Here is a 13,376-nt window from a genome sequence, read left to right as displayed (position 1 = left end):
ATCCCTCTGGCCTGAAGAAAGGAAGTAATAAAAAAGGGATCGTTTTCAACTAATGGGTTCAGCATGTGAAGGAGAGAGTATGCATTCTTCAGCAGCCAAAGACAGTACGTATGTCCCAGATTCTTTTTTATCTGTCCATCAAACTCCAGTTCACTTAGATCAGGAAAGGCAATTGTTATGTTGGAATGTAACTCAAAGCAGATTTATTCAACAGGGTCAAAGTAACTTACTTTTTGTAAAAAAAAATACTTGAACAGTGAGGTCACTTACAAAAATGGTAAAAATCAAATTTACAGTAATGGACTGGCATGAGGTCGAGGCAGGACACTGGGTGAAATTAGGGTCAGTATAATAAAATGGCACACAAGGAATAAGACAGGCATCTTTGCTATAGTCTGAGGCAAATATAGCAGCTATATCATCATCTGTGTTTTACATCTAAGTGCAGTAATTAGATACATCAGAGCAGACCTACCCCAGCCAATGCCGTAGTAGTAGAAGTGTTTGCTGCCCTCAGAGCCAAACACCTTGACAACCATACTGTAGAGGTGGAGGCCCTCCACAAGCATCCAGGCGAAGGCGCTCAGAAAGAAGAAGTGAAGCAGGACAGCCATCACCTTACATGGCAACTGAGACAGGGGACAAAATAAAGATTTTTACCATCAAAGCATTCTCTTTTCTATCATTATTTATGAATGCATTATAATCAAAAGGCGTTTTAATAATCGCTATTTTCCTTTTTTAAATCTATCTATCCTCTGGTCTGCTTTTTTGCTTCTCCAGTGGACTGTAGTTTTTTCTTTTAGATCTACGATCTTTCCTTCTACAAAAATGTAATCATTTAGTGGTTGTTTAACTTAACCATATTGTACATTGTATTTCACTTTATACATCCTCGAAGACTACACTAACTCTCATTATTTATTCTAATAATCTAAATATTATTAAAATAAATAACAAGACACAATTCCCATCATTATCATTGTAACAATCATAATAAATGTTATCACTTATTGTCATTGTCATCATTATAATCATCATCGACAACATCATTTGTACTGTGGACGTACCGTGCCCGGTTCAAAGCGAGAGCTGATGAGCAGTAAGATCTCAGCCACCAGGATGGCAAAGGACAGGTTGGCGTGGATGTGGTAGCGTTGGTTACGGATGGTACTCACTGACCTGCAGAGGGACAACATCACATTAACTTGCTGCTGTGCTTTGGTAAAAAAAAAAACACTTAGTAAACATACAAAGGTTCATGTTTTGAATACAGATGTACAGCACAGGTTTTTAAAGTGATGATACTTACGACAGAACTGCAAAAGTGACCAGAGTGATGGCAAGACAGACGATGGAAATTGAGCAGCCGACATAACCAATGGTTGATAGTGCCACCCTGTGGCCAGTAGTGAGCTGTGAACAAAGACCAAGGCAACATGTAAAAAACATTATTATTTTGCCTACATGGTGGGTCGGTGCCACAAATGCACAAACAAATGTAGTTTAGCCAGTTTTCTTTAAGCCTGTATCATTAGCCAGGAAATTCAAAGGGGCCCAGTGGAGTTTATAATGATGAACACAATGCTGAGTCTCATTATTATTTATCAGGCAGGCTACTCTCCAACACTGGGCATACTGTCATAAGGCTTTAGCATAATGGTTTAATTCCTCTTGTCTAAATTGGATAAAACACAAACGTTATAAATTCAGATTATGTGTATTTGTTATGATACATGTTTTAACAGTTTTGTAGCTAAGGTTTCTACTGTTAATGTGGAGTAAAATACCACTTTGTTTTGACTTTTTGAGGATGCAAAAAATGCATTGCCCATAAAGCTGGTAGATGGTGTTTCTCCATATGCATATATTCATGACATATAGCCCACTGCATCGATGTTGTTTTGGAGTCCAGGCTATTTTGATGGTTTGGATTTGATTCTCCATTAACTGTCTTCAAATGTGCCTTGTCATTATGAAGGCCAAAGGAGTCTCAGCCTTCCAGAAATGGGATATGTGGGATGTTCCCTCGCAGCTGGCGGATGAGGCAGCCCACTAATTAGAGACTGGCTAAGGGAAAGTATAGCATCAAATAGACTTCTGCTCCTTAAATACAGCACTGGCCCTCTTAGCTGCAGTAAGAAGTCCTCTTTTCTATTTAAAGAAGCCATCGTGGATGCTGACCACACTCCCATAGCACATATTCTTGGGTAACAAAAAGTCATGTGGGACTGTGGTGACAAAGTGTTCAGGTTTGCCATTCCAAAATGCTGTACATGCACATAATATTAATGAAAAATACTGTGCAGGACAGTGTTCAGAGAAGAGAACGAGTGTTATCCCAGATGTTTTAAGGAGACAGTTTTTGGAGGACAGTTCAAACGGACAGTTTCTAGTTTCTTAAGTGAGTGTGGTCCTTGAGGACTGGACCACTGACCTACGTAGCAACCCAAAAATACCACACTTAATCATGGTTGCCTGAAGTACTTCTGTATAAAACCACCAGTGAAACCGACATTGTGACTGTATAGGTCTCCTCACTATTGACCTACAGGGAGGAACGATAAACTGTCCAAAGGCTGCAGTGGGGAGTTCTGGTTGGTGGTTTACTGTGTGGTTAACCTCTGCTTCCTGTCCAATTATGTTCCTACAAATGTACTTATTTTGTGACAAAGACCCAGAGGGAGGGATAGACTTTTGAATATGGCAGGGGTAGAAGGATAAACCTTCCTGTAAATAGGTGTGGGGAGGTTCACTGTTTCTAAAAACAGATGAAATGAAAAGCACGGTTGTAAAAATCATCAATAGGTCTTGTTCACAGCAGGCATTTTGACTTGTTACTAATAACTTTCACAATGGCTAGGTTCTATTGATGTTTAAGGCACAACAGTTTGACAATGAGCTGGGGCTCATTCACTTCAATGAAAATAACTGGCCAAGCACATAATCAAGAAGGTTTCTGGCTTCCGGGTTAGCCCCTGTGTTGTGCGGGCGCTAGGCCTATAAACTTTTTACTGTCTTATATTTCTTTTTAAGGGTATGGAAACGTTTTACAAAAATAATAGTTCATAAACTAAGCAATAATTACATTTGTTTGCAATTTGTGGCGCAGCTTTTACAAACGTCTCTTAAATATAGGAGGTCTGTGGGGAAAAAGCTTGTAGGGCCGTGGGGGATTTTATTGCAGTATCCTGATTGGCCACTGGGACACAGCAAGGCTGAGATTGCACCATAGTCTGCTCCCTTAATACTAAAGCAGCTAAATGGAATTAATTTTGTTCTTTACACCTGTACTTTTCCCCCTGATGCAATCCATTGTTAATATGAAAAAAAAAAAGTTAGAGCAGCTTTAAAGAATAGGAAAAATGTCAAACCTTTAATGGCACCACTTGCATAAGTATGGCAAAGTTGGTGAGGTGGTTGCACAAACACACAGAGTACGTCATGTTTCCATCTGAGCGTACACAACCTTCATTGGACCACACTCCCTCATTTGAACTGAAAAGGATGACAATTGTTTATTATTAACAGAGACCGCTGGCAAGGATCCCTCAGCATGTTCCATTACAAGAGGCACACAGAGAATTGTTTTGCTGAATTTACCAGGGCAATCTGAAAGGGCAATCCAATAATTTCACATTTTCTTTCTTGAGCTTTAGGGCAAAGGGGAGTAAGGAGAAGAAGCCTTTGAATCCAACCAAAACATACTCCCTTTTAAAATGATTTAAGCTTTCTTAATAGTGTTTTGGCTCCTTTAAAGTTATCGCCATATTCATTTTATAGAGGGCTGTTGCTCAAGATACATCAAACTGAAACAGGAACACATGTAACTCTGTCTGCTTTTGATTTGAATGACAAAAGGGAAATACACCTTTTCCAAATCACTGGACATTACTCATGCTTTAGAACCTTTAAGACTTGAACAAAAAAGATATGCAAAAAATCTATTTGGCTCTACATCTGAATGAATAATTGAGACATGCTGCATCTAAATCACAAACACAGACCCACCTGTAGTCCAAGAAGGCACAGTAGAGGAAGACTTTATTGCTCTGATTTAAGACTTGCTCCTGCTGTTCTTTAGTCTGAAAAAGAAAAGTTGAATAAAATGAGGTCTTTAATTACCAGAGAAAATGGTATGTGATATACGAAAAACATTTCGAAGCAGTGGAAGATTTATATTTCTTTCCTTTATGCTCTTTGGCTTTCTTTTTATCCAAATGCAGACTGATCAGATATTGATATATTAGATAATATATTCAATTACTGTTTAAGTTTCTTTTGTATCTAAAGAAGAGCAAACCAATAAAAAAATGTTGCTTCTGATATTAAATAAAATCCTTAATCGGTGCTAGAATTCCAATAAAAAAGACTAAAGAGGTCTGAGATCACATTAGATGACAGAGAAGATGAATATCGACATTTAGCAAAGGTGATTATTACTCTGAGCGAAAATCCCTGCTGTCGTCAAGAATCTTATTTGATTATAACTCACTTTTTCCGTGTCATTCCTTAATATGAGATTTGGAGTCTCCGGAGACAGTGAGCTAATGGCTACAGTGCAAGAATGCAGTAATTGGGGCTTGGCCCTGGTTTCGGGTCAAACCACTACCCTCCTCAATCTGTCATCTGAGGAAAACAACACTTTCATTGGCAGGTTTGGTGTATACTGAGAGACTGCACACCTCTTCTCATTCACCAAGCCTCGACTCTCAGACTGAATAAGAGTATGATTAGATGGACTGTGTCTGCACTATTTCCTTCTGGAAAAAGTGAGCTAAAGAGAGTGAAACTGACACTCAGCCTGTCTGTTTCCTGGCCCATATTCTCAGTGATTCATATTACAAAGCACAGCAAAAAAAAATAAAGAAAAAAAATACATTGACTTCATTGCGTAACCAAATTGTTGCTCTCATTCTGTCTGTTTCGCACATGTAGCTCTTTAGTCATCATGTATTGTGACCCTTGAGATGAATGCAATGGATGAATATTCATGTGGCCCATTACAGCAGGCAGCACAATGGATCCAAGAACCATGAGAGCGCCATAAATGCACCCCATCATCACAAGCCGGCGGCCAGCTTTGAGGAGCTGCAAGCATCCCCGTGGGTGAATTTACTGCCACCCCTGTGGGTTTTAATAAGTCCCATTGCTTGTTGGGTGTAAATGAAAGCAGATGGAAGAGAAACAAACTGTAATTGGCACACTGTAACACTTGCTTTACAGTGTCGTGTTTGCTCTCTTACAATGAACCTTTAATGTTCCTGTGCAATGAAGGAAGACTAATTATCCACATTAAGCACAAATATAAACATTATCAAACCATGATATGAACCAGACACAAGCTAAAATATACATTGACTAACAGACCATCACACACATAAGGAGTGCTCTTTGGCCATGCTTCCTCTCTAGCAATTTGCTGTTTGTGGAACATCCAGCGTGTTTCCAGTTGTTATCTGAGGAAAGGTGCAGGAACCTGAGAGTCATTGGTAAGTGTTAAAATACACTTGGAGATCTGGCCGAGATTTGAGTGCACACCGTTGTTCCCTCAGTGCCCTGAGGCCTCAGTCACCAGCCAAGACTGAAGTTGGCGCTCCAGCTTTTTATTAACAACAGAAGGCAAGCAAACACCGCCTTGGAAATCCCTTTGAGCCTCATGAGGAGAATACATGTAGAGAGGAAGAAGAGGGTGAAAGCTAGTGACAGCAGAGTGACACAGCATGACAGCAGAGTGATACAGAGTGACAGCTGATAGAGGAGACGGGTCAGAGAGAGAGAGGCTGATAAATCAAAGATAGTCAAGGTGTCTCTGGTGCTTCTGTGTCACTATGTCTGCAAATGGAGCAGCAAGAGTGCTTACCTTAATCCCACCTCACCCTCCATGGTAGTGAAATACAAAATTTAGATACTTACGTATATTCAAGTATACCAGTGCAAGAATGTGAAATGAATGCGTAATACGTGAAGTAAGTCAATATCCTGCATTCATAATCGTAGCTAAGTAAAATAATTCCTTCTGCAGACAAATCGACAAATATTATCATTATATATGCCATTATTAGACGGTTAATCGTGATGCACCATTTCAGAAGGTGACCTCACTATTTTATATACAGTTACAGGTAGGTAGTTCAGTCCAGTGGTTCCCAACCTAAGGGTCAGACCTCATCCAAAGGGTCAGAAGACTAGACATAATTAGGTTCTGCTACACATAATTATATAAATTTTTCCCCTTTTCTCTAATCTTTACTTTATATGAAATATTGTAGTAGTAGTTTTACCTCTTTGGGATAAAAGAAATACATTTAAAGGATTCATTTTTTGGTGGAACTGCAAGAGGTGTTAGGTGTACACAGGCCAAAAAATGTTGGGAACCACTGGTAAAATGTTTAAAGATGTATTTAAAGAAATAATTAAAGTATATGGTTCTGAGTAAAAAGTACAGTGTCTCCCTATCAAATGTATTGGAGTAGAAGTATGATCTAGCATAAAAAGGATACTCAAGTAACGTACAAGTATTTCATAATTGTTCTTAAATATGACACTGGAATAAATGCACTTTATTACTCTCCGCCACTGGCAGCTATAATACATGGAGTTAGTCTTGGTGTTGATTTGGATTTCAGTTGAAAATGCTGCATGGGGGTATGAGAACTGTAAATCATAATGCAACTATTTTGGAGGGAATAAACACTCTTAGCTGCCATGTGGTCATCAGCATATGTATAATATGACAGTGAATAGATATTTAATGGTGCATCCTGATAACTTGCTAATGGCAACACACCCTTACCAGCCAATTACACCACCACACCAGTCAGCTGTGATTTGGAACAAACGGGCCTTCAACATCTGTATGAGAGCGACTGGCTTTTGTCTGATGTGTAAATCTCTCTAACAGAAAGCACACCTCCTCCTTTTGCTCTTTTATGACTATGTTGAGCCTGTTGGATAAAATGATGAAGGATGAAAATAAACACTCTCATGCATCACAAAAGCATTTAAGGCCCAGATGACACACGGCAACCAGCAATTTGTATAAATGCAAGCTTCTCTGTCCTATGTGGTGTCTTTCAGACCTACCATGACGGGCATAGCTGGAAGCCGGATTCTATTTCAGTTACAGTGGAAAATGCAGGATGACCACCGCTTTACGCGGCTTTATCTAAGACAAGGTGCTGGAAGAATCAAAAAAGCTCAAACTGGTAGATTTAAGTGTGTGGATATCTATTCTACCAGTTACAGGGGACAATAAAATTAATAAAATTTAATGGGACCTCTAATTGACACAATATGGAAAAATGAGGATGACGGTTCATTCTTACTTTTATCTTAGAAACAGTAATTTGACATAACAAAGTCTTTAGTTTTTAGTCCAACTCCTCGCTTTTTCCAGAGCTTGATATTAGCTTGAGAACATGAGATGCAGTTGAACGCTACATAAAGGGCTAGTAAGTGGACCTTGAATAAATATAAAAAATATCCCTTGTAAAAAAAGTCCTGCACACACCCACTCATTCCATCCAGCATTGGTACAAGAATATGCAGCCACAAGAGCGAAAGAGCAAAGAAATCTAAATACAGGCTTTGGTTGTGCTAAATTTAAAAAAGCAGGGAAAAAAAAGAAACAACCGTGTAAGTGAATAAGTAAGCGATCTTCTCCTTTTCCTTCAAACGTTCCAAATATTTGAGAGCGCAGAAAGCCAAGGTGTAATTTGGACGGCACTTTCTGCATTTGGTATAGAAATCAATTTTTTTTACAGTGAAGCTGTCAGCAGGGCCCATAACATCATTTAAACCCATCAGTCACACATTACCTAATGACAAAACATCAATTAAAACTACCATCATCTTCTGTTTTTATGGAAGTGTACAGTAGGAGAAAGTTAAAATATGAGTCAACAGAAAGGCTTAGATGTAGCCAGGCTTTGACAATGGCTAAATTGTTCTGCATAACAACAGAGGCCATACATGCATTCCCCAAAAGCTACATTGACTGCTCTTAAATTTAGTAAGGGAAGGAAACACTTTAATGCAGTATGTCTGGGAAAGGCACACCAAGGTATAGTGTAACATTGCTCGGTCCAGCAGGCTCAAAAAGACCAACCACAGCTCAAACTTTCGCCTCGAGTTTGAGAAAAATCTTTCTGTTTCACCACCTTTGGGTCAATATATAAAAGCATCACACTGACACAACCTGCGGCGCTGATTGAGTACAGATCTCTGCGATGTTATCACAGGGTTTTTGAGTCAGAGGTCAGACTAAAGCTGATCCATAGTCAGCATGTGGAGTAACAATCGGAGTCCATGCAGTAAAACATAACTGGCCTTGAGTGAGATCATGCCTTCAGGGGAAATGTAATAAGACATGCAGCTGTGGCCTCAGCGCCGTCTCTGAGGTAGACACCGAAAGCAACGAGAAGTGTTGATAGGTATGCAGGGTGTGAGGAAAACTGGGGACAATAAAAAAAACTGAAATGGCAGTTGTTTTTGATAAGGTGAGCGTGACGAGTCACAGAAATATTGCACTGTGGCCATTTTTTCTCGAAACATCAAATACGACTTTTTGAGGTAAGCTCACATTACAAGTAGAGAGGTTTTCATATGTTCCCACAAGCTTTCAAATGAGGCCACTGTTATATATCTCTGGTTTCTGGCTTGTTTCTGTAGGAACATGTTTGCATTCACAAGTTGAGCGCTGCTTATTGAGTCTTTGCAGAGAACTTTGAACAGGGGAAACACATGATATCAATTAAGGGTAAATAAGATTTTTAGCCAATATATTTGAAATCCTAGAGTGGTACAGCGTCCTTTGTAAACCTGTGAAAAAAACAAAGCAGATTACAGTGAAACCCAAAGTTCCCACACTGTGTGAGAAACTGAAGTTACACAAATGTATTACCGATTTTATAGTTGCTAATGGGCAAAAGTTTGCATTTAAATTTAGTGTTTAACAAAAAATGAACCTTCTGTTTTGAATCTGCATTCAGATGGTCACCAAAAAGGGCTTCTGCAGGGTCTACCAAGTTAAATGTAAGACTTTTTAATACTAATTTTGAGATTTCCATTTAATATCAGATAAGATAAGATAAAGAAAAGTAGCAAATGTTAACATCTGAGAAGCAGGAACCAGTGAATTTTGGGCATTTCTGCTTGAAAAAAGATTCTCACGATATATAGATTATCAAAAATGTTATAGATTCATTTTCTATTTAACTGATTAATTTACTAATTGTTCCAGGCTTAATTATCATATCTTTTTTTTTTTTTTTGCATTTCCAAGCAGTATATAACAATAACACATAATGATATTACATGATAATTTAAAGTTCTTGCTAAACACTTGTCCATTATGAGACAATAAGCTCCCTAGCTCCTGTAGCTAACAGGATGCTGTAGATCTGATGGTGCTGACTGAAAACAAAGATGGAATAGTGTCCTGAACACACAAGCCATAATCCCAACATTCACAATTTTGGTTTATAAAGGTTTAACATCTCCCAACAGTCCGCAGTCAGATAGATAACTAAATTCACAATTAACATTACTGCCTATGGCTAAGACTTTTTAATACTGTTTAAGACATTTTTACGAAGGGAACTAAATTCAGTGCTTTTTAAGACTTTTACAGACTTGCATGTACCTTGCAAAAGGAGTTGTTTTGTCTTTGTATTATCTTTGTTTTCAAGAATTTTACCTAGACATTTCCAAACCTTTTCTACAACTACAAATCATTTCGACACATTCACAAACAAAAATGTACAAAGGGTGATTTTGCAACCACAGGTTTTTAAATTATTTGTTGACATTATCTGAGGCCATAGAATCATAGAGAGAGAATCAGGATCCTTTTTTACTTATTTTCTTGGCTCAAGTTCTGCTGTTCAGCACTACCAAGAGGTTGGGGTCGCGAGGTTTGAGTGGTGATGGAAAAGGGGGTGCTGAATGGGAGGGGCCGTAAAAAAGAGACTCTAAATCTTTTGGCAGGGGTGGAATAGCAATAGCCAGACCTCCATCTGTGATTGATCAGCATGTTGGCTCACACAGCTTGGTTTGTATGTGTGTTGGTGTATGGATGGGTGTGGGCAGTTAGGAGAGAGAGAGAGAGAGAGGGATGGAGGAGAGATCTAGACCACAAGGTTTAAGCTGGGTGTGTTCTAGGAGTTATAAAAAGACCGGCAATAAAGAGCGCTTATTATTGTGGCAGAAAGGACTGATACCGGCATTGGCATACACAATTAACAACATTGGTATCAGAAAGTGTAAAAATAACTTTTGTATGTTTATTTTCAAAGTTGCTGAACAATTGATCCACCAGCTCCAACAAGTCTAGACGTCTTTGTAAACACAAACCACCCAGTTTCCCCTTCTGCCCCTGACCTCTTTACTCACTTCCCACCAAACTCTCTTTCATGTCCTTAAAATCATGGGGGGCACCCGATGGATAAAGCTTAATGGACGAGTTAGTCACTAACAGCTACTTGTCCAGTCACTTGGTGAATATTTGAACTGACAGAGTAATGGGTAAAGAGCATTGTTCTTTATTTTTCAGTGTGTGTAGAAAATAAGTTGTTGTTTGAGCACAATTTTTGGGAAATACTCTTATTTGAGATTAGATGAGAAGATTGATATCCCTCTCATGACTGTTAAATACAACAGTCAGTTATATTAGCTTTGCACAAAAGACTGGAAACAGAGGAAAACAGTGAACCAAGAAATTGACTGGCACATGGGAATTGACATAAAGGTGTTAATTAGTGAGCTTTAGATGTGCTGACAGGTGGATTTTGTTTTGGTTTGCTTTCGATTGAGCCATGCTAGCTTGTTCCCCCTGTTTCCAGTCTTTAAGCTAAGCTATGCTAACAAGCTGCTAGCTGTGGCCTTATGTCAAACATACATAACTCTCTACCAGAAGGCAAAATCTAAAAAAAAATTCTAGACGTTAATGATTCATAGTTCTACATCACAGATGAATTGATATAAAGGTAATTTGAGGGACTGATAGAGGCCACCTGTGCTGCGGCCCGGTTCCACCCAATTGCCTTGGCTCTTCTTAAGAAGCCGCCAACCTAACACTTTGCTTTATAAGCCCGTAAATTCAGGCCCGCTAGTCAAAATCTGTTTTTTAAATCCTCTGAGTTTTTACCTTATAAATTCACTTTGCTCATGAAATCAATCTTTCCATTCCTTCACTTCATACCATTAGCTTTATGCTTTGACAGAAGACGAGGACAGAGAAGAGGCGTCGGCCTTTTATAATTAATGTTTAACTATGCACCCGATGCCTCCCACCCTCCCGTTTCTCCCCTTCTTCTCTCCTTAGGCTCTCTCAAACTGAACCTGAGTCAGACAGCAGTAATAAATCACTGATGGAGCCAGGGTCCAATCAACACTGTGGCCGAATGCCGTGAGAAAAGCATGTGGGCCTCCAGCAGCCTTGATAACACCTTGTCTGGGTATCAAACCCGCTCTGTGCCACATAACGTGTGATGGCTGCAGCTCGGCTCTGACTGAGTCAGCTGGGAATGGCATTACCTCAGCAGGCTGTTTCGGTGTACTCAGAGGGCATCAATCACGACTGCAAGGTCACTCAGACCCCAAACAAACGGATTTGACCTTCAGTGAGTGGTACCTGCCACGACACAAGGTTTTTCACAAGTCTGTGACTCCATCAATCCGAGGTACAATACATTTTATCATGGCAGGTGTCAGATAGAGACACGTGAAAGTAGGTGCCTGTTTGTACAGAACAAGAGATGGCACCTAGGACTTGTTGTTACCATGACAGCACGAGAAGACAGATGAGGACACTGACACAATTCAGTTTCGGACACATTCAGTTCCCCCTCCCCCTAAGTTTTAATGAAATGAATGTGTTTGTCTACTTTCTGGGGATAAACAGGTTGCAAATCACTTACTCTCGGCCACTGAACTGGTGCCATGAGTTGACATCTTTGAGGTTTAACTTTAACACAGCAAAGAGCGACATTAACAATGGCGTGATAGGTCGGCCTAATACTTTGCGAGCCGCCCTCCCTGCCTCCAAGCTAGGGAGGTGATAAGTATCCACCACCTGCCAAAGACATTAAAACTCCAAAAATAGTTGTATTTTGACTAAATCCAACAACAGGTCTGTGCAGCAACACAGTTACAGCAAAACAACCCCTTTTTTTCTGAGCGCGATCACAGCCAGAAGTGCTGTGTGCCAAATTACGATGCAGCTCTTAAATAAAAACCTTCTTCTAAGCTATGCAGCCTAAATTAAGTTGAAATATGCTGGCATGTTGCATTCCAATTAGTATGTGCCGTGTTAGTAATAAGTAGCGTATTCATAATGGGATAGAGGGGAAAGAATGTGAGAAACCTGATTTATCCTTACATCATAGGGAAAGGCAATCCAACTAAAATAGAAACACCTTCACTCAACAGACAGCAGAGCTGGTGAGCATCTCCAGCACTCCCATAACAAAGGAGATTATAAGCCTTCTCCCATGGTGTCCGCTAAAACAAACACAGTAATCATTGTTACAGGAACCAAGCCAGATGATTGCAGCATAAACATTTATTTCACCAGGGGAAATGAAGGCAAACAAAGCAGTATAACCATGGTTTCATGAAGCTGCATGGCTTTCATTTGTGCTCTTACGAGTGAGGAGAGAAAAAAACAAGTATTGGTGGTTCACTTCAATAGAAAGTGAATAATTCCTGGAGGGAAACAGAACCACATTGTTGTGTGGTTCAGTAAATTAACTAATTAATGCTATTGTATGATAGTATAATATGCTATTAACACAATTCATTTAGATTAAAAGAACGACTTCAAAAATCCTGATAATGTGCAAAAAATAAAAAAGATATATACATGGCTGTGAAGAATACTGCCACATTTTTGACTTTACAGGGAAGCAAGCTAATTCGATACACATTTTTAATTTTCATTATGAGTTTCGACTGCATTTCCCATGGAAAACTGGCACAGCTCCTGCCATAAAGCCAAAAAGAAAAAATATGTTGTTCATAAAAGAAAGTTATTGTTCCATTCAAAGCGCCCTAAGTCTGCATTTCAAATGTCCATAATCAGCTTGCTTTCTGGAGGCCACATGCTTCGTGAGGCAGGCTAATGAAAACCAAAATAGGCTTCATTTTTTGTGCTGGTGGGTGCCCAGCTGCACAGGCCGAGTGATAGACACTCATCTTCTTACATAAGAGAACACCAAAAATAGAGCTGATGGATTTTAAAAGGGGGGATCCGGCTACTGTAGCCAAAGGCACGACAAGGCTGTCTTCGCTCTGATAAGGTGGATGTCCCACACCCAACAACTGCGCCAGCCAACTGGAAAAGCACTCACCTTTCCCAGTATGACTGATTCACA

General features: G+C 39.5%; 1 protein-coding gene across 3 annotated transcripts in view; it reads right to left on the bottom strand.

Annotated features, from left to right (window-relative positions):
• Positions 1-13,376, bottom strand: part of adgrd1 (adhesion G protein-coupled receptor D1) — a 28,976-nt gene that overhangs the window by 4,360 nt on the left and 11,240 nt on the right. For all 3 annotated transcript variants that reach the window (XM_054610800.1, XM_054610798.1, XM_054610799.1), the window contains exons 14-18: positions 4,012-4,085; positions 3,375-3,498; positions 1,313-1,416; positions 1,071-1,182; positions 476-629 (exon numbers count right to left, since the gene is read on the bottom strand). In XM_054610800.1, the coding sequence (XP_054466775.1) occupies positions 476-629; positions 1,071-1,182; positions 1,313-1,416; positions 3,375-3,498; positions 4,012-4,085 (568 nt within the window). The remainder of the gene's footprint in view (positions 1-475; positions 630-1,070; positions 1,183-1,312; positions 1,417-3,374; positions 3,499-4,011; positions 4,086-13,376) is intronic.

This window comes from Anoplopoma fimbria, chromosome 13 (assembly GCF_027596085.1).
Source record: "Anoplopoma fimbria isolate UVic2021 breed Golden Eagle Sablefish chromosome 13, Afim_UVic_2022, whole genome shotgun sequence".
Classification (NCBI taxonomy): Eukaryota; Metazoa; Chordata; class Actinopteri; order Perciformes; family Anoplopomatidae; genus Anoplopoma; species Anoplopoma fimbria.
Note: the sequence above shows the minus strand (reverse complement) of the source record. Positions and strands in the feature narration are given on the sequence as shown.